Below are 22,007 nucleotides of genomic sequence, written 5' to 3' on the forward strand. Positions count from 1 at the left end.
ACTTGTAGTTCCCAAGACAGACTGCATGCCCTTGTGAAAAAAACTAGATAACTGGTTCCAAAACTCACTTTCTGGCCAGAGCTGATCAGTGGCCCATAGAGTAGCTGGATCCTGTGGCCTCGGTCAGGATAGAGGGATAAGGGAGCCTCTTTCTGGAGTCTCTGGGGGCAGGCTGAAACTCAGCCTGTGCTGGCCAGATTGCAGCTGCCCTCCCCGGGGCCCAGAATGCACCCTGCACAGCCTCACCTAGCTCAGCTGCTCCTGACACATTCCTGACCTTCGGGAAGGTTCATTTCATCTCTTGGCCACAGCAGCTCTGGTGTTCCTTCCTCACCCTAGAGTCCACTGCTGATGGTTTTTGCAGTGGAAAAGCAGGTGGCTGACACCAGCCTGGTCTCATGGTGTCTCCATAAAATGAATGGGGACAGTTGGGGCACTGAGTTCCATGCTTCATCCATCGAAGTTCCACCTTTGCAACTTTTTATATCCATGAAGCTTATGTGCTTTTTATTTATCTTGGGAGAGAGGATTAGCAGATGGTCTGATGTGACTTGATGGTGAGCAGTCAATTTTGTACATTTCTGCTCCTGGGACCAATTTCCAGGGGATGCCAAGGATAGCCAAGTTTCATTTATTTGTCCAAATATAGGCATGATCAAGAATGTTCTAAATAAGGTCGTGATTTACAGCATTGATTATAGAATTCCCTCTGATCATATTTGAATTTCTGTGAAGCTTTACTTTCAAAGTTCCCTCCTGTCTCCTCCCAGTGTGCCAGAGCACAATGACAAGAGTACCACAGATTCTTCAAATCATACCCAAACACACATATCTCAGTACACTATGGTTTGTTCACCTTAAGAATTTAGAATACAGTATTGACAAAGATACTAGAACATAGTTTGAGTTGGGATAGAAATTTCTGCCTGGTTGTTCCAGACCACTGATCTGAAACAGTTTTCATGTTATCTTAGAGTTCCCATAATTGTAGCAATTATCTCTGAAAGATTTTTGTCCACATTGATTTGGATGAAATTTTCTGGATCTGATGGGGGCTCCAGAGTATCAAACTGGGACTGCAGTAACTCAGGGGGCATAAAATGTCCTTTTCTTTTGAGTAAGCGTCCGGAGATGACCTCAAACGACCCACTCAGATAGACCACGAGGAGCTTCACCTCAGCTGGCTGTTTGTCCTTCCGCATCTGCTCACACTTCAGAGGTCCACCGTCTTTTCCTCGTATTAAGATGTCTCTGTACACTTTCTTCAGAGCTGAACAGGCTAGAACCACATGCTGTCCGGAGGCTACATCTCTGTTAAAAAGTTGGGGGGGGGCGGTTAACTAAAGAATAAGGTCATTTAAAATAATTGATGTCAATTCCAGGTTAAGGACTCCAGTCCTAACTTCTCTGGCCAGCGGGAAGCATTACAAAATGGTGGTCAAGTATCAGGCAGTCCTGGCTTTGAGGTAAAGATCTTCCACTAGTGAACTGAGCCATCCTGGGCAGTTTACCTCCCTGAGCATCAATTCATCGTCTGTTAGATGGGACTACTTAGAGTGCCTGTCCATAGAAGTGTGGGGAGGAAAAGTTTATCAAGGTGCCCAGTACACAGAAGTGCTTGGTAGGTGTCAGTGTAGGATGTGGCTCAGCCACAGCATGTGGACATGGTGGCTGCCGGTGGGTATCGGTACCACACACACCTCGGTTCTCCACAGGTGTTCACAGTGACTTGAAGTTCACAGCTGGCTCCTCCCCATCCCTGCTCTACAATATGCTGGAAGAGTCTGGTAAAGTTACCAGTACAGAGCTGGAGAAAGGAGAAAAGGGAGTATCAGACTGTATGTGGTCAAGGTGAGCAGGATATGAGAAGCTTCCAGGGATGTGCTAAGAAAAAAATCTGAGCCAGAAATAGAGGCAGAGTGACAAGCACCAAAGAGATAAAGCCGGCATGCTCGGAGACTGCACAAGTAAGTGAGCCCCATGTCCACCCAGCTGCAGTGTGCCCCTGTCTGTGGTCAGGAGAGGCAGTCATTTTGGGGCTGGGAAGGGACTCAAGTAGAGGTGAAGGGTAAACCCCGGCTTGGGCACTTAAATGTTTGCTTCCCAACTGAGAATTCTGAAGAGGTCTGCTTTTGCTCTATGGCCAGTGACACTTGAGACCCAGTGGATGGAGTGTATCATCAGCAACGAACTTATATGAACTCCTATCTGAGCCTTCTGGCTCTTCCCACCCACAAGCCGTGGGTAGGAGCTTGTCTTTTCTGGGTCTGGATATCTGATCTCTGCTCTCCTGAGGATCTTCCATTTCTGTGTACATCACAGGTCAGTGTATTCGATCTCTGACGAGTCTATTTATGTTATAGAGACTCAAGTGGTGGGAGTTCTCAAACTCTGAATCCCTAAACTCCTAAACTCTAATAAGCCCATGCAAGACAGGGTTTGCCAGCTACGTCAGTGCGGTGTGAAAAAGTAAACTGAATTTTTCACCTTAAGTATATTCTAATTGCATATGGGGCAGATGATTTAGGTTTGTAAAATAGGAAATTTTGTCCTCATTTTAGAAAGCAAGATTTATAAGCCATTCCCTGCCTTTTCTTTCTCCTCTACATCCCAACCAGGATTCCCAGGGGCCAGGTCCACGGATGAGTGGAGGGGACCTCGTTTGCTGCGAAGCATGATATAGAGCAGGACGATTTAGGCCTCCAATCCTGGTGACCAATTATCTGTTGACTTACAAATGACCCTAGGTTTTCCCTGCTTGGCCACAGCTTGAAATGGTGGTGATGTGGCTGTAACAGTGGTAGCACTGCTTACCCCCTTGTGAGCACTTCTGCGTTTTTAGAGACTGTTCTAAGTGCCACCCATGCCTCATCTCAATTCTCACAATAATCTGTGAGTAGGAACTATATTTATCCCCATTTTCAAATGAAGAAATGGGTTTATGGAAGCCAAGTGGCTGCCAAGATTCCCAGATAATTGTGGAACTGTCTAGAAGCTGTCTCTAGAACCCAACTAAATTATATGTCTCTGGTTGATTAAAATCATTGTTGGTTACTTGACAGAAGTGCACTCCATTACTGGGATCCTTTATCATCAGTCAGTAGTGATTTCAAGAGTGTATTTTCTCCCCTCTACCTTCTGATGAGTTTTCTTTAAGGCCTGATGCTCTCTTACCTTAGTAAGATGTCATGTAAGTTGCAGAGCCATGGAATCCTGTCCTGAAATTAAAGCAGACACAAAGTGACTTTTCCAGGTACTGTTTATTTGTACAGAAACCTAGTTAATGGTGATCGTCAGTGTTAAAGTCCAGAGAGAACTTAGTGGTTTTGAGAAGTAAGCCACATGCAAGGCTGTGGTGTGGGGTCAAGTCACTGGGTGGTTCCACACAGCAACATTATGATGGGATTAGTGCTCATTGAAGAAGAGACTAGGGAGCTAATGTGTACTCTCTCTCTTCTGTGCCACAACCCCTCATACCCCCCTGCACCTGCAAGCCAGGAAGAGGGCCCTCACCAAGAGCCTGACCATGCCAGCATCTTGATCTTGGACTTCCAGCCTCCAGAACTGTGGGAACTAAATGTCTTTTGTTTAAGACTCCAGTTGGTGGTATTTTGTTACAGTGGTCCAAGGTGACCAAAACTCATCTGAAAAACCATCTGGGCCCGGGGCCTTTTTTTTGAGAGGAGATCTCTGATTACAGATTCAACTTTTTTAATGAGCATTGTGTTATATTCAGGTTTTCTATTCTTTCTTTCTTTTTGAGAGAGAGCACGCATGTACACATGACTGGGGGAGGGGAGGAGAGAGAGAGAGAATCTTAAGCAGGCTCAGTGCTCCCTCAGTACAGAGCCCAGTGTGGGGCTTGATCTCAAGACCTTGAGATCATGACCTGAGTCAAAATCAAGAGTCAGATGCTTAACCGAATGAGCCACCCAAGGCACCCCAGGTTTTCTATTCTTGATTCAGTTTTGGTATTTGAAATGGCAGGAAGAGACTACACATATAATTAGATCTCTGGACCCTCCTGATTTTTTTTTCTTTTTCTTTCTCTCTCTTTTTTTTTTTTTTTTTTTTTTTTTTGAGAGGGTGCCTGTGCAAGAGCGAGGGAGGGGCAGAGGGAAAAGGAGAGAAAGACTCCCAAACAGGCTCTGCACTCAGCTTGGAGCCCAATGCAGCACTCAGTCTCACAACCGTGAGATCATGACCTGAGCTGAAATGAAGAGTTGGATGTTCAACTGACTGAGCCACCCAGGTGCCCCACGACCCTCTTGATACTTAAGCCAAATGCAGCATCAGTAAGATCATGTTTCCATTTGGGAAGAAAAAGAATAGTCTCTGCCACCAGATCACTGCCCTTCAAGCCCATTTTCCCACAGTAATTTATATTTTTCTATGAAACAGTCTAATTTTATCTAAGCCTTCAAATTTACTAACATCGGTTTGTTCACAGCCCTCTTTTCATCCCTACTCTTTTAAAAAATATATTTATTTTGAGGGAGAGAAAGTGAGCATGATGTGGGGAGTCAGGGGGACAGAGAGAGAGGGAGAGAGAGAATCCCAAGCAGTTCCGTGCTGTCAGTATGGCTCCTGACTCAGGGCTTTATCCCACCATGAGGTCATGACCTCTGCCAAAATCTGCCAAAATCAAGAGTCAGATGCTGAACTGGCAGAGCCACCGAGGTGCCCCCCAAATTTCTATACAGGGCAAATATTACATTTATAATCAGGAAATTTTTTCTCAAAAAAACCCTCGTTTGGGGCACGTCTTCATTTCGGCTCAGGTCATAATCTCACGGTTGTGAGGTCCAGCGCTATGTTGCACTCAGCGCTGGGTGTGAAGCCTGTTTGGGATTCTCTCTCCCTCGCCCTATGCCCCTACCCCTCTCGCGCTCGCTCTCTCTCTTTCTCAAGGGAAAAAAAAAATTCCTCCTTCAACAGACTTTGAAGTCTTAAGTGTCACTATGGGCTGCCAGGACAGCACGGGCCTGGCACATAGAGAAGACTGAGAGCTTGCAAATACTTCACCATCACTCTCCTACTAACATCCTATCACAGCCTGGGTGGCATATCTCTCTCTAGACCAGCACTGTCCACTAGAGCTTTCTGTCACGATCGAAGTGTTCTCTGTGCTGTCTGGGTGGTAGGCACTGGCCACATGTGGCTATTGAACACTTGAAATGTGGCAGTGTAACCCAAGAACTGGAGTTCACATTTTATTTCGTATTAATTTACATCTAAATAGCCTTATGGAGCCCTTGGAATATTCGACTCAGGTTCTTTCAACTCAAACCTCAGCCCTCCAAGCACAAAACCAAGCCTTCCTGAGACTCTTCCCCAGAGGAACCTGAACCTCTGCCCCGACTTTCCACTTGATCCTCATCTCGGTATCTCAGGGGCAGGGCTGGTTGCTAGGTGACCAGGAGGGGCCACTGGTGCCAGCCCAGCTCTGACCTACACCTTCATTCTTGGCTGGGCTGTCGTTAAAAATGTAAACCATCTGCTGTTCTAGCTCTTTCTCTCCCTGACAGAAAGTCTAAAGTCTCGCCAACTTGTATGGTTTCTTCTCAATATATTTAGCAAGTCATTATGTTTCGTCCAGGAACTCATAACCTTTTCTTCTGTACAATAAACTCTTCTGAATGCTACTCCCTCTCCCCACCCACACTGCCCACCTCAAAGCCTCACTTGTGGACGAGAGAGAGGCTCTTTAAGTGCCATTTTAGAATCCATCCATTTGGGTTGTTTTACTTCGTTCTTTAGCTTAACTTTTATTTGCACTCACCAAGGAGAAAAATAATGCTGGCGCAGTCCCATTTTACACACTGTAGAAATGGTCTGTGTTATACCTACAAGACTGTGTAGATAGATTAGCAACAATAAGTAAGTGATAACTTACTGAATGCTTTGTGCACTTCACTGTGACTATTTTTTTTTAGTATTACCTCATTTAATCCTCCCAAGAACCCAATGAAATGGGTCCTGTTTACCATCCCTACTTCACAGGAGGAAAATGAGGCACAGAGAGACTGAGCCACTTGCCAAAGGCCACACAAGCTGAGTGGTGGAGACAGGTTGTCTGCACTGTGTCCATCATCTCTAGTGTCATGCCATTATTATGCTTCCATTGTGACTCTGAATCTCTTTTATGGTTCCCTCCTCCTGTCTTCTCAAGTCAAATGTTGCAAATCTCATTAAAAATTTTTTTTAAATGTTTATTTATTTTTGGGAGACAGAGTGCAAGCAGGGGAGGGGCAGAGAGAGGGAGACACAGAACCTGAAACAGGCTCCAGGCTCCGAGATGTCAGCACAGAGCCTGACACGGGGCTCGAACCCACGACGTGTGGCATCATGACCTGGGCTGAAGTCGGATGCTCAACCGACTGAGCCACCCAGGCGCCCCGCAAGTTTCACTTTGACGGTTCCAAGTTTGAATCTTTGCCAACTCAAGCCACACTCCCTGAAACAGAGAGTGTCCCGCAAGGCGGGACAAAGGGCAGTGAGATAGTGGCAGCATGGCTGGGGCCAAGGTCACTGAAAGTGAAAGTCGGTGTCGGTCTTTGGCCAGTTCCACTCTGTTCCCGCCCTTTGGACACACCTGCCCTGTGAGCCTGGCGGGGGGCCCTGCTCTCAGCTGCTGAGGGGACCTGGCCCTCACATATCACCTGGGCTACAGCTGGTTATACCAGTGAGTCCACAGTTAGTACGTCTGCTTTGAGAGGGACCCTTAGGAAGTGGTCTCGTGACAGTGCATAAAGGAATGAGGTTACTATTCATTCATTCCTTCTCTCCTTCATTTGTTCACTTACAACTGTGCCACAAGTATTTTCTGACATTTACTGTGTGTCTGGCCTTGGGGGTTTATAATGGTTAACAGGCCACAGTCCTTGCCCTTTCAGAAGGAAAATCTAGTCGTAGAGAGAAATATTAATCAAGTTCTCACACCATCAAATGCCAAGTTGCAAATGGGACCAGGGCAGTAGGGGCTGTGGTGTTGCAAGAGTCTGTATTACAGGAGGTCTGCCCTTAGTAGGTCCAGGAGAGCTTCCCTGAAGAGGTGGCATGGGAGCGGAGCTGTGAATATGAGCAGGGTTAACAGAAGAGGGGACAGCAGTGCATTCCAGACAGTGGGAACTGCAGATACAAGGGCCCTGCGGGCAAGAGCGTAGCAGTAGAAGTGACTGAAAGGGGCCAGGGTTGGGGTGCCCGGCTGGCTCAGGTGGTTTCGGCTCAGGTCATGATCTCCCGGGTTTGTGAGTTCAAGCCCCACCTCGGGCTCTGAGCTGAGCAAGGAGCCTGCTTGAGTTTCTATCTCCCTCTCTCTCTGCTCCTCTCCCCCACTCATGCTCTCTCTCAAAAGAAAGAAATAAACATTAAAAAAAAAAAGAAGAAAGGGGCCAAGGTGGCTCTGGTGGGGAGAGGGAGGGTGGGCACACTCCCACAGGAGTGGGGCATATTGAGGCCTTTAGGTTTTGACCCTGAGATGGGTGGGAAACTTCCAAAGGGCTGGATTTGGATCTGTAGTGATCACTGTGGCTTTAGGGTACATAAGAGTCTGGTGACGGTGACCCTGGGGAGAGAGGATGAAGGCACAGGTCTGGGGCACAGGAGGGCCTCTGCCCTCTCAGGAATGTAATCTGCAGATTAAAAGCCTGCAACAAAGTGTCCTGGCAGGGTGGTATCGTCCTGACTCTGCGTTCAGAGAGAAGTTCAGGGCCAAAGCTGACACATGCAGGACCCCCGTTTGCCTGGCTTTGGAGCACTGTGCGCGGGTCCCCTCATGCAGGAACTCTCCCACGCCAGGTGCTGCGAGATCTCCACCCCTGGCCCCTGGCCGGAGCATCTGTGTTGGAAACAGATGGCAAACATTACCTGGTCATTCAGCGGGATCCCTTTTTCCATCTTCATTCGATTTTCCTCCGGGTGATAGTCATCTGCATCGTAGAATTTCCAACCTAACTTTAAGAACAAAGTGAAACTGTGTGTGGCAGGCAGTGTGGCCCATGTGACAACCATCACTAATACCGCCCGGCAGGTGTGGAAATGAGCCTGCACCCTTTTCCTCACCAGCAGCCCAAGGACCACCCTCCCGCCCCCCCGCCCCCCCCCCCCGCCCTACCAGCCTCCCCTCCACCTGCTGCTCCCCACCCCTGGGGTGGGGGGGAAGGGAAGAAGCAGGGAGGCCCTGATGCCATGTCACTATCCCAGCTCCCAGGGCTGCTGCTTCCTTTCATTCATCACTATTGGTGATCACCATAGAGAAAAACAAAATTGCTCCATTGGGTTTCACAAGCCATGCCCATGGTTTGTTTGACAAACCCCAACAGGCCAGAAGAAAGGGCGCATAAGGGAGAGAAGCAAAGAGACAGCACAACGGGGCTGGAAATTGGGAGGCATCAGAACAGGTTACCTCGGATGCCAACAGGGAGCCCACGGTAGATCTGTGGAGAGGACACAGAGGTTCAGGTGACTGCCCTTCCCAACCCTCATGTGCCTCCCACCATGCAGGGATGCCCTGGGACACAGGCAGCTGCCCCGCTGTGTTGAAACCCACTAACTTTATGATACTGAAGCAGTGACAGTAATGTTCTTGACCCTGGAGTCTAGAGCATGACATTAGTTTCCTCCAGGAATTTAAATGACGTAATTGGGGCACTGGGGTGGCTCAGTCAGTTAAACATCTGGCTCTTGACTTTGGTTCAGGTCATGATCTCATGGTTCATGAGTTCAAGTCCCACATTGGGATCCATGCAGACAGTACAGAACCTGCTTGGGATTCTCTTCCCCTCCCCGCTTGTGCTCTCTTTCTCTCTCAAGATAGATAAATAAACTTAAAAAAATATTGGGTGGGGGGTGGCGCCTGGGTGGCTCAGTTGATTATGCATCCAACTTTGGCTCAGGTCATGATCTCATGGTTTGTGAGTTCGAGCCCCGCGTTGGGCTCTGTGCTGACAACTCAGAGCCTGGACCCTGCTTCTGATTCTGTGTCTCCCTTTTTCTCTGCCCCTCCCCTGCTTGTGCTCTCTCTCTCAAAAATAAATAAACATAAAAAAACACCCTTTTTTTAAAATTGGGGTGCCTGAGTGGCTCAGTCCATTGAGCGTCTGACTTCGGCTCAGGTCACCATCTCACAGTTCGTGAGTTTGGGCCCCACGTCGGGCTCTGTGCTGATAGCTCAGAGCCTGGATCCTGCTTTGGGTTCTGTCTTCCCCTCTCTCTGCCCCTCCCCCGTTCACACTCTGTCTCTGTCTCTCAAAAATGAATAAACGTTAAATTAAAAAAAAAACTTTAAATGACATAATTACTGATTACCACTAATTTTCTTTTCCAAAAAGCAATACAGTAAAACCTTGGGTTATGAGTAAATTGCTCTGCGAGTGTTCCACAAGGCGAGCAAACATTTCTAATAAATTTTAACTTGATAAACCTGCGATATCTTGTGCAATCCTAGTAGTACATGATGCTAAATATCACATGATCACAACTGAACCAATTGTTCTAGAAATTTGCTTTGATATACAAGTGCTTTGGATTATAAGCATGTTTCTGGAACGAATTATGCTCACAACCAAGGTTTTACTGTATATAAGATCTCATTAAACTGAAGTTCTTTCTGAAGCTTTTTGGTCCCTGTTCTATAGATAATTATATTTTGAGAAAAAGTACTGAATAAAGATAAGATTCTACTGAGGATATTGGAAGGAGGGGTCTGACGGGGGGTGGGTGTGGGGCAGGGTTTCAACCTCCCAGGACAAGGTTCAAGGAGCTCATAAAAGCATTAACACCTTGTCTGGGGGTTAACAGAGACACACTCTTAAAATTTGGGATGAGAATCACCAGTACTCATTCAACCCTGGAGGGAAATGTCCTCTGTGCAGCGCATCTGAATAGGCCCCGATAGAACCCTACCAGGCAGCACTCTTGGTGAGAATGGCTTGGGTCTCAGCACCTAATGTCTGGCCACCGTCTCCCTCTGGCCACTAAATAGCCATGTGCTTCTGTGCAAGTTGGCCTCCAAACCCTTTTCATCACCTGCAAAACAGGGGAACTGAGCTACGTTTACCCACTCACTACTCATTTCATTCAGCCAGTGCTTACTGAGCACCTACTAGTCCCCAGGATATGGTTGGCGCACTGCCATGTGCTCCCAGCCACCCTGAGGCTTGTGGTCTAGCGCCCTGGGGTCCGGGTGCAGGCTGGCAGACAGTTCATGATAACTCAAGTCCCTTCTTGCCCTCAATTTCTAATCCACTGCCCAAATGCCAGTCATTGTAGGACCACCTTCAGAATTTTGATTTTATCCTCCTACTGTGTCCTCATGCCCTCCCTCCGAAGTTTTGCATCCCTTCTCTACAGTTATTTACTTGGTTTGTTTAAAGTTTTGTTTATTTAAGTAATCCCCACAACACAACATGGGGCTTCAACTCATGACCCTAGGGTCAAGAGTTGTATGCTCTTTGGACTGAACCAGCCAGGTACCCCTACTTGATGTTTTTTTAAATTTAATTGCTTCATTTTTTAAAGTTAAGTGAATGTGTTAAAGAAGGAAACTTTTTTCCTTCCTACCAGAAGCCATCATTACTTGCCTTAAATGGAAGGTAATCAAAAAGATGTATACAATTAAAATAAGACCCTGCTCACATTCTAGCTGGATTCCAGGGTTCTGTCTCTCTTTTGTTACGAAGGTATCAGGGAGGTGTTAGAGATACATGCGTGCCCAACTGAGACCTGCTCCCCGATGTAACCAAAGGATTGATGAGGACTGGGACTTGTCCCACTAGGTTCACTGTGCTGAAGCCCGCACAGGGTGACATTGCAGCCTACTGGCGACTAACTCCACAGCCACAGAAGCCCAAGCTGTGCATAACGGAAGTCACATTTAGGACTAAGATTAGCCAGGAATGAACACGTCAGCCACCACTCACAATTTAAAAGAAGAGCTAACTAGATTTGGGTGTAGACTGGTAGGGAGGAGATAGAAGGAAAAGGAAAAGTCTACTGTCTACTGCTCTATCCAAACCTAAACCAGCGAACAGCTGGACTCAAAGCGGTCAGGGACAGGGACTCCCCAGCAGGAATAAGTCACAGTGCTCAGCTCAGAGCTAAGACTCACGGGAGTAAGCATTACAACTCAGGCTGGGACCCAACTCAGGTCTCCAAGCGAGTTGGTGTACATCAGGATTAAGGAGACTGAAAACAAAAACCAGTAGGACAGTGGCGGTAGGTGGGGGCACAGATTAAATGCAAAAGATATTCAGAGGGCCTGAGCTCATGTCAACAGAAGGAAACCTGGAAAGAAGCAGAGGGTGGCTTCACGAAGGCTGTTAACATATAAACAAAACTAACATTGCCGCCTACTCAAATAGTTCGTTCATTCATTTGTTCATTCATTCATGCATTAGGTCAGCAAATATTTACTAAGCATCTACTACGCGCCAGGCATTGTTCTAGACACATAAGTCAGTAAACAAAAAGGAAAAAACAGATCCCTTACATCCAGATAGGGGAGGGAGAGGCAATAAACATAGTAAATAAGTAAAATTATTACTTGACATTACTTTGTTTTAACAATGGCTTAACTGCAATCTTTCTGGCTTGAGACTATTGTTTTCTTGAGCCATTTTTTCCCTTGTAAATGTTATAGAGTGTAATTTAAAATTCTGCAAGGCCCTATCAGGGGCTCAGAAAGGTCACCAAAGAACTCAATGTCGCTACATCCATTGATCAACATAATCAATTCTCATCTCATTTTATTACTTGGTCTATCACCGTCAGAGGGCTCAGGGTTCAGGCCTTGGCCAGCATCTTTATCTTTACTCACTCCCTTGGTGATCTCAACATCTATGTCTTTAAATATATCTGTGTACCAAGGGTCCCTACATTTATTTCTAAAGTTCTTCTCCTGAACTCTGGACTTTATACCCAACCAACCACTTGACAAATCCACTTGGATGACTGATAGGCAGTTCACCACATCCCACATTGAGCTCCTGATATATTTTTCCCTAAACCTGCTCTGCTTACTGCTTCCCCATCAGTCAATAGCAACCCCCTTCCTTCCAATTACGCAAGCCAAAAATCTTGAAGTCATCCTTAACACCTCTCTCCCTCTCTCATACCCCACATCCAGTCCATCAACACATCTTCTGGTTCTACCTTCAGAATATCTCCAGCATATGATCACTTCTCTTCACCTTCGTTGTTTCTGTGACCTTATCTCCCATCATTCAGATGCAATGGCTTCCCTGGTAGTCCACCAAGAAACCAAGCCTCCTGGGCTTTGTGCTTGCCATTCTGCCTGCCTATAATGATCTTTCCCTAGCTGTCCATCAGGCTTAGTCTCCCACTTCTTGTGGGTCTTGTGCAAAATACCACTGCCTCAGAGGAGCCTTCCCTCACTGTCCTGCCTGCTGTTCTTTGTTCTACTGTCTATTTTCCCCTGGCCCACTGACCACTGCTGGCATGCTATGTACATGTATTTATTCAGTTACTGTCTGTTTCCCATACTAGAATGTGAACTCTTTGAGGGCAGGGATTTTATCTGTCCTATTCAATATATATCAGTGACACAGAGTCAGGATTGAGCTCTATAAATATTTACTGAATGCATGAATATCATAACCACATAAGTCAGATGGTTCAGCCACCAGCCTCCCAATCTAATCCAAGGCAGAGAGGGGTACATGAATTGCCCAAGCTCACACAACCAGGCAGCTGTGTGATCTCTGGCTCGAGACACCCACTTCGTCACACCACAGAAGCAGTCTTACATTCTTCTTCAAATCATACAACAGCTAAGGACTTTCTGACTCCCTGTTTTATTTTATTTCAAGAACCCCCAAATTAATTTCTCAGGATACCAGGCTAAAAACGCCACAATAATTTTGAAAACCTAAACTTTCCTACCCGGAGCAAGAAAGAGTCTTTAATATATACTTGACCACACAAGCAGTTCCTGGTCCAGAAAATTCTAGGAGGGTATTATAAGGCCTTTGAAGCTATGATAATTCACTTGATTAAGATCTGTCTTCTGCTGCCTGGGGCGGAATGCTGCTGTAGCTGCCTTTTCCGGTAAAAAGCAAGGTAGAGTTTGGTCTAATCAGGAAGCCAAAGTCTAGCTCACAGTCTCCACGTTGGCCAGACCGGGCTAGGCAGAGGCTTTGTGGCATCCGGTGTACCTCCTTGCAAACCCTTGGGGGTTTTGTGACACCTTATTAACACTGACTCCTTCCAGTTTAAGCTGATAAACGCTGATCACAGAACAGAGAAAACAGACCAGGAGGTGAAATTCTCTTCCTAAAATCCAATCACAAAAGTCCAGCACCTCTCAGGAGGGAGCTGCTGCTCCAGATCTGACCAAGATCTGTGGGAGACTGGGACCCTGTGTAGGGAGAGGTTTGTCCCTGTGCTTTGGGCCTTGTTCTGACCGGAGGCTCCCAAACTCGGGCACTTGTGACTGCAGGAGCCATTGCGGGTGGCGCCCCAGCAGGTGCCTCTTTACAAAGGGCTTTCGCCAAGAGCCTCTCGATTTATAGGCGGAGAACCCTGGTCTCGGATGTGGTCCCCGGCCAGCACCCCCCACCCCCGGGCGCGGGCAGGTTGGAGGGTGGGGAGTGGGAGCAGGTGCCCCGGGCCTCCGCTTCCTCATCGGCAAAGGGAAGCGGGGGGCTTCCGAGAAGCCTGCGTCCCCCGCGGGTCCGGCACGGTGACTCAGGCTCTGGCCTCCGCCGCGCGCGCCGCCTCCTCCAGTGCGCCCCCCGCGCCCCCGGCCCTCCTGGACCTACTTCCCCGAGCCGCTCACGCCCATCACCAGCAGCGCACCCGGCGCGGCCATGACGCGGATGCCGGCTCCTTCCCGCCGCCTTCCGGGGCCTGTCCGCCCTGCCTCCCCGGCCACTTAGAACCGAGCGGCCCGCGGGCCGGGGAATCCTGTTCCCCGCCCCCGCCGCACGGCTCCGCCTCTCCCACCGCCCGGCTCTGTGCCCCGCCCCCGCCCTCGCCCTCGCCAAGTGGCTCTGCCTTGCCCCGCCCCTCCTCCGCCCCGCCCCGCCCCCGCCGCATGGCTCCGCCTCCTCGAAACAATAAAGCTGACCTAGAGCGCTTATCTAATGAGTGTTTCAATAGCCCTGCACTTTGTTTCATTCCTACTTAGCTAGAGTGGGTCTTCCTGGATAGGCGTTGTATAGATGAAGAAATCGAGACTTGGAGAGGAGGCACCTCCTTTTCATGGTTTTGAAGATGTCATATTTTTGAGATGGCAGTACTCCCCAAATTGATCTACCAATTCAGCGCATCTCCATCAAAATCCCAGCTGACTTCTTGCAGAAATTGACAACCTGATCCTAAAATTCATATGGACACTCAAAGGATATAGATAGAAACAATCTTGAAAAGGAAGAACAAAGTTGGAGAATTCACACTTTCCATTTACAAAACATGCTATAGCTATATACTCATAAAAACCAATGTGGTACTGGCATAAGGATACTCATATAGACCAGTGGACTAGATCTGACAGTCTAGGAATAAATCCATATACTCAATGGAAACTGGTTTCTAGCAAGGGTGCCAGGACAATGCAATGTGGAAAGAATAGTCTTCTCAACAAATGATGCTGGGACAACTGGATATCCACATGAATAAGAATGAAGTTGAACCCCTACCTCAACCATATACAAAATTTACTCAAAATAGATCAGAGACTTAAATGTAAAAGCTAAAACTCCAAAAGCTGTTAGAAGAAAACATAAGCATAAATCTTCGTGAACTTGGAAGAGGGAATGGTTTCTTAGATCTGGCGCCTAAAACACAAGAAATAAAAGAAAAAAAAGATAAATTGGACTTCATCAAAATTAAAAGCTTTGTGCTGCAAAGGGCACCATTAGGGAAGTGAAAAGACAACCCACAGAATGACAGAAACTTTTTCCAAGTCACATATCTGATAAGAGGCTTGGATTTAGAAGATATGAAGAAAACTTACAACTCAACAATAAAAAGACAAATAACCCCATTAAAAAGTGGACAAAAGATCTTAATAGACCTTTCTCCGAAAAAGATATACGAATGGAAAATAAACAGATGAAAATAAGCTCCACATATTAGCCACGAAGGAAATGCAAATTAAAATGACATTAAGATACCACTTCATGCCCACTAGCATGACTATAATCAAGACTGATGGGGCGCCTGAGTGGCTCAGTGGGTTAAGCATCTGACTTTGGCTGAGGTCATGATCTCATGGTTCATGAGTTTGAGCCCTGCATCGGGCTCTGCGATGACAGCTCAGAGCCTAGAGCCTGTTTCAGATTCTGCGTCTCCCTCTCTGCCCCTCCCCTGCTCACGCTCTGTGTGTGTATGTCTTTCTCGGAAATAAATAAATATTAAAAAAAAAAAAAAGAAAGAAAGAAAAGGACATGCCCAGCAGACAGCCTACCCCTGCTTGACTCTCAGCAGATTTGGCTCAGGGTTTGTGAGAACAGTGAGGGCCAGCAGTGTTGGGTCATCTGGAAACAGCTCTCTAGACCAGAAAGCCCCTGCATACATGGCCACTGGCCTCAGAAACAGCCAAAGGAGGCACTGAAGAGGAGCCTGAGAGCACCCTCCTGTTTTTCTGTAGCAACCGTCTCAAACTTTCTGGTCTCTACTCTAATATCAGACCGCCCTCCACCCACAGCCTCCTCCGCTGTCTACAGATGACTGAATTATTTTCCCTATTGTCAGAGACTGAAGAAACCTCTGCTCCCCCCCACCCCCGCCACCATTGCATTAAGATGGTGTTGCAACAAAGTATTTGGTCTTAGGGCTCTGAAACTCTTAGAAATTATTATTTAAAAAAAAAAACAAACAACTTTTTAATGTTTATTTACATTTGACAGAGAGAGAGAAAGAGAAAGTGTGTGAGCAGGGGAGGGACAGAGAGAGATGGACACAGAATCCAAAACAGGTTCCATGCTCTGAGCTGTCAGCACAGAGCCCAGTGTAGGGCTTGAACCCATGAACTGTGAGATCATGACCTGAGCCGAAATCAGATGCTCAACCCACTGAGCCACCCAGGTGCCCCTCACTCTTAGAAATTATTGAGGACCCCAAAGAGCTTTTGTATGTAAGGATGGTATCTATTGATATTAACTACATTAAAAATTACCACTGAGAAATTTAAAAATATTTATTAATTTGTTTAAAAATGAAAATAATTTGGGTCACCTGGGTGGCTCAGTCGGTTGAGCGTCAGACTTCGGCTCAGGACACGATCTCACGGTTTGTGAGTTCAAGCCCCACATGGGACTCACTGCTGTCAGCTCAGAGCCTGCTTCGGGTCCTCTGTCCCCACTTTCTCTGCCCCTCTCCTGCTCACACACACACACACACTCTCAGAAATGAATAAACATTTTTAAAAAATTAAAAAAATGAAAATGAAAATAATAAGCCCATTACATGCTAACATAAATTTTAAGAAAAATGTTTTCTGAAACTAAAATTATCAATGACAAGGATGACATTATTTTATATTTTTGCAAACCTCTTTAATGTCTGGCTTCACAGATCACTGTTCAATAGAATACCTGCTTCTGTATTCAATCAATATGTTGTTCTTGTTTGAAGTATATGAAGAAAATATGGCCTCACATGGAAATGCATTAGAAATGGTGGGTGGGGTGGAGGTGGGGCTATTTTGCAATCTTTTAAGAGAGCTGTCCATAGTCTTCTTTAATATATTGAAACTTGATAAGTGGGAGTTTCTTAAAGTCTAGTAGCAATGTGGAATCTGAAACCATACAAATGAGCTTTTTGTATTCTCTTACATTAAAATCCCTTCACCTGTCTTACACTTTCTTTTTTTTAATATTTTTTTAACGTTTATTTATTTTTGAGACAGGGAGAGACAGAGCATGAACGGGGGAGGGTCAGAGAGAGAGGGAGACACAGAATCTGAAACAGGCTCCAGGTTCTGAGCTGTCAGCACAGAGCCAGATGCGGTGCTCGAACTCACGGGCCAAGAGAGATCAAGACCTGAGTTGAAGTCGGAAGCTTAACCAACTGAGCCACCCAGGGACCCCACCCGTCTTACCCTTTCAATGGATCTTTTACCCATGCAATGGTTTTGTAACATTATGCGCTGATTATTTAGAAAATATTAGTTCACGAATGCAAATTGTCCAGATGTTGACACACTTCACTATAAAATATATTTAAAAATTACCTTTGTAAGATCACCATTGATCTCATTAGAAAAATGTTTGTTTATTTAGAAAAGTCGTTAAGTCTTGGGACGCTCTCAAACTCCCAAGGTACTTCAGGGTTTTGTGAGGCTCACTTTGAGAACTGCTGTTCTAAGAGCTGATTATTAACTGCTGATGAGGTGGTTAGCTTCTGTTCTAATTACCTTTTCTAAACAGGGTTGAATTCAAGAATATGGGGTTTGTAATTTTATTTCCACAATTTACTTTGTTAAAGTCCGATGCTACTCTTATCTATATGACCGTGGGAGCCTTACCTGTATCTTTAACATATGATACTATAGCAAGGGCTCAAAATACACATGCTGAATGACCAGCTAGGAGGAAAGAAGGTAGGAACACTGAAAGGAGGAAGGGGGAGTGGGAGGAAGGGGGAAGGGATCCCAGCTCTGATCCCTCACTGACAGGGACAGACATAGACTTCAAGTAAAGCCTGACCCCTAGTGGAACTGGTTTATTGGATGAGCCCGACTGAGAAGGTTGCAAACAAAGCAATTTTATTATTCCTCACCTCGACCCCCTCAAGTCCATTCTGTTAGCTTGTTTTTCTCTGTCCCTGTGTGAAATTCTGAGCACATCCCATAGCATTCCTACTCGTCGTGGAATCAACACTCTCCTAATAAAGGATTTGATTCCTGGCTTTATAAGTCCATAAAATTGATTTCTATTGGTCTCTTCAGGGTCGATTAGTCCAGGAGACGTAATTTTGGTGAAACTCACAATAGGTAACAAATGTGAAAGTATTTTGTTACCTATACGTTTCTGTTACAAAGTGTTAGTTTCTTGGGGCACCTGGGTGGCTCAGGCCTTTGTGCATCTGACTGTTTGGGCTCAGGTCATGATCTCACAGTAGATGAGTTGGAGCCCTGCATTGGGCTCTGCCCTGACCGTGTGGAGCCTGATTGTCATTCTCTCTCTCTCCGTTTCTCCCTCTGCCCCTCCTGTTTTCTCTCTCTCTCTCTCTCTCTAAATAAATGAGTAAACTTTAAAAAATTGAAGTACAATCGACATATAACATTGTGTGTGTGTGTGTGTGTGTATAAAATACATTTATATATTACAATACAATTACCATTATAGCCTTAGCTAACACCTCCATCATGTCACATAATTACCATCTCTTTTTTGTGGTGGGAACAATTAAGATCTAGTCTCTTAGCAACTTTGAAGTTTATAATACAGTATTGTTGTCTGTGAGCACTGTGCTGTGCATTCGATCTCCAGGACTTATTTATCTACTAGTTGCAAGTAGGCACACTTTAACATCTCCCCAGTTCCCTGGCTTGTTAGTTTCTGTTACTCTGAGACTGATGTATAGGTCCCAGAACTAATTTATGTATTCGTGATTTACAATTCAGCTCATTCTAGTCAGGTTCCCCAAACCTGACAAAACACATTATTAATCAGAAGATTGCTTGGTGGGCATGGATTCAGAATGAAAAAGTATTGAAGGGGCTGAATAGATATTTACCACAAGCTGTGAAGAGTCTAATGAGCCCTAGTTGGTTACTCTGTATTGTGCGCTATTTCCTGTGCGGAATCACTGGAGACTGTGTATTTGTAGCTCGACTTCATGCCCTTCCTCCATTTTCTATTGGTTGTTTCTTTTTCTTACTGTGTTGTAAAAGCCTCTTTGTGTATTATTTGTAATATGTTTTCCAATTTGCCTTTTATTGCTTTATTTATAGTATTTTCTTTTTGACCTGGTGGAGCTTAAGATTTTTATCTAATGTATTTTCTGAAATGTTTTTTTTTTTGAGTGAAACTAGAAATCATGGCACTTTTATATAATATGCTCCAATATTTTGATATTTGTCTCTGTCATATCAACTAAGAATCACTTTACCAGCAGAAAAATGTTTTATGCATATCAGAAAAGTTACACAATTGGGGCGCCTGAGTGACTCAGTCGGTTGAGTGTTGGGCTCTTGATGTTGATTTAGGTCATGATCTCACCGTTCATGAGTTGGAGCCCCGCTTTGGGCTCTCTGCTGTCAGCTCAGAGCCTGCTTTGGATCCTCTGTCTCCCTCTCTCTCTCTCTCTCAAAAATAAATAAGCATTTAAAAAACTTGCACAATTAAGATTTAGTGAATATTGTGTTGTCAGTTTATCATTTTAATCATTTACTGCTAGTTTACAGACAAGATTAGCATGTATCAAAAAGTGAAAGAAAATGTGTGGGAGAAAATCTTGAGAAAATTCCATTCATAAACTTTAATTCTGTGGGTTGGTGAAATGTGAATTGCCAGTGTATGATTTTAGTTGGCCCATCTTATGGGAAAATGAGTATTCCTTGTGAACATCGTTTGCAAAACTCTATGTCATAATTCTAAATTTTTTCTCTTTGTAGGGCCTCTAACGAGTATCCAAGAAACAATATGAAGCCAAAATTTTCAGGTAATTAAAACATATTTGTCACAAAATTTAAAATAATAAATATAAAGCTGAATCCTTAAAAATTAATGTTAATGGTTTCATATTGATGGGAGGGATGGCATCTTTTGATATCTTTCATGAGGTATCTATATACAACTCTGTGAAAAGCTTAGGTTCTAGGTCAAGTTCAGTACCTGGTTGGTTTATTTCCTCAGACTTGACTTCTGTGGATTTAGAAAATACAGATTCACAGCGAAGAGTCAGGGTGGTGGCCGGTGCTGTGGGTTCTGTCAGATGGTTCTGGATCGCACAGATTTGGTGGGCGGAGCTCCCTGGTGACTGCATTCAGATGGCAGCCCAACCAGCTGGTCCATATTTGGTGCCATGGAGAAGGATTCCTACTCCAGTCCAGCTTCATTCAGTTCTGGAAAGTTATTCTTCATGTTCGACAAGCATCTGCATGTGGTGTGACAATATGCTCAACAACATGCCATTGATTTTATTCTGAAACAAATGAAGAAACATTAACTGTGGCGACAGAGCCCAACTTCACAATTCGTTGTTTGCACATGTCCCTTATTCTTAAGATATTCCAATAGCATTTTTTTTTTTTTTGCATTGAAACTTGAGAAATTTTAGCCCTGAAGGAATGGGTAAGACAATAAACCTGAGGACTATGAAACAGGCCAATTGAAATGATAAAAACAATCCTTACTTTGCATTATTGGTATCATAAAATGATGTGTGTTTTTGAAAAGTGTTATGCCTCAGTTAATTCATAAACAGTATAATCGGTATAATGAAATACAAAATCAGTTTTTGATGGCACTTCAAATGAAATTAGTTCCTCATCCTCAGTCCAAAGTGACCTGAAAGAAAACCAAAACCAAATTTTCTAAATCATGCATCTCAGTAAGAAAAATGTTAGTTTCTCCGTTCTCTTGCAGGATATGTCATTCACGGAGCTACCATGAATGGATGAAGAACGATCTCAGGGCACCTGGGTGGGTGGCTTAGCTGGTTGCGCGTCCAACTTCGGCTCAGGTCATGAACTCAAGGTTTGTGATTTCGAGTTCCGTGTTGGGCTCTGTGCTGAGGGCTCAGAGCCTGGAGCCTGTGTCCAATTCTATGTCTCCCTCTCTCTCTCTCTGCCCCTCTCCCTGTCATGCTCTGTCTCTCTCAAAAGTAAATAAAGATTAAAAAAATTAAAAACAAAAAGAACTATCTCAACCTTGGACACACCACTTAAATTTGGGGAGCTTAGTTCCTTCTAACTAATGGGAGAATACTTGTTCAATCTACTGCCCAGTGTTGTTGAAGCAGAAAGCATTTGTAAACTGCAAAATGCTATAGAAACGCTGAAAGAAAGGCATATATTAGTTACTGATTTAGAAGAAAATTGTTCGATTGTTAAGTCTATTCCTATCTGAGCTACTATATTACCTATTGCCATGTTACTTATAGTAATATACACTATATATTATGGTAGTATACCCTACTATGTTATATTACTATATATTACCATAGTACATATTACTATTGACTCATCAAGAATAACACGCTACTGAGGTGAAAATACTCCAAGATTAAACAGAATCTTTGAAGTGTATGTGGAACTTTCTAAAAAATATTACTATGAAGAATATAAGAGGATGGGCGCCCTGTGGCGGCCAGTGCACAGATTGGACTCCACTTGCTTCGGCACCGTGTTCTGCTTCCTCTGCAACCTTGTCTCACAAACCCAATACGGCTGAGATTGAGAAATTCGTCAAATCGAAATTGAAGGCAACAGAAACGCAAGAGAAAAGCCCACCGCCTTCCAAAGAAACCAGCGAATAGGAGAAGCGAGCAGGTGGATCGTAATGAGGCGAGCGCCACCAATATGCACGGTACCTTCCACAGGCATTGCATGTACTTCTTGTAGCTGTTTAACTTTGTAAGATGCAAAGAGTTTGGATCGAGTGTAAGTGACTGTGCTACCCCTTTTCACATGGAAGAATTGAGAACCACTGACAGCAAGCCACCCCCGGCTCTCCCGTCTGCCAGCTGGCTGGTGGGGAAGGAAGAGAGCCTGCACGTCGGTGAAGCAAGAAGTTGGTGGCACCACAGTGAAGTTTAAAGTAAAAACCAAGCTGGTCCAAGGTGTCCTACTGGCTGCAAAACGCAGTTTCCTCACTGCCATTTTGTTGTTGTTGTTCAAACGATCTTAATTATTGGAATGCATAATTTTTACTATGCAAATAAAAAGTTTTAAAACCTGAAAAAAATGTAATAGGATGCCTATGAGAATTGTGGTTTAATATTACATTTCAAGTTTCTGAAGTCTATGTAAACAAAATGCTTGGATCACATTGTCTTCTGAAACGACCACACTATCAAAGACCACTTGGTAGAAC

The 22,007-nt window shown here is 45.0% G+C and overlaps 1 protein-coding gene and 1 pseudogene across 9 annotated transcripts; one reads left to right on the forward strand and one right to left on the reverse strand.

Moving 5' to 3' along the window:
* Positions 1-615: 615 nt before the first annotated feature.
* Positions 616-13,962, reverse strand: IDNK (IDNK gluconokinase). Of its 9 annotated transcripts, none has more exons than XM_027048138.2 (5): positions 13,782-13,962; positions 8,408-8,438; positions 7,870-7,956; positions 3,175-3,218; positions 616-1,311 (listed from the first exon to the last, which is right to left on the reverse strand). In XM_027048138.2, exons 1-5 carry the CDS (start codon positions 13,829-13,831, stop codon positions 966-968), a joined length of 558 nt encoding a protein of 185 aa, XP_026903939.1. In that variant the 5' UTR covers positions 13,832-13,962; the 3' UTR covers positions 616-965. The 9 variants fall into 9 exon arrangements, with proteins under 9 accessions (XP_026903939.1, XP_026903942.1, XP_026903946.1 ...); XM_027048141.2 differs by having other exon boundaries at positions 13,819-13,944; XM_027048145.2 differs by having other exon boundaries at positions 7,870-7,952; positions 13,819-13,937.
* Positions 13,963-16,679: 2,717 nt separating this feature from the next.
* Positions 16,680-21,936, forward strand: LOC128312217 (thymosin beta-4-like; annotated as a pseudogene).
* The last annotated feature ends 71 nt before the right edge of the window (positions 21,937-22,007 follow it).

Source organism: Acinonyx jubatus, chromosome D4 (assembly GCF_027475565.1).
Source record: "Acinonyx jubatus isolate Ajub_Pintada_27869175 chromosome D4, VMU_Ajub_asm_v1.0, whole genome shotgun sequence".
NCBI lineage: Eukaryota > Metazoa > Chordata > Mammalia > Carnivora > Felidae > Acinonyx > Acinonyx jubatus.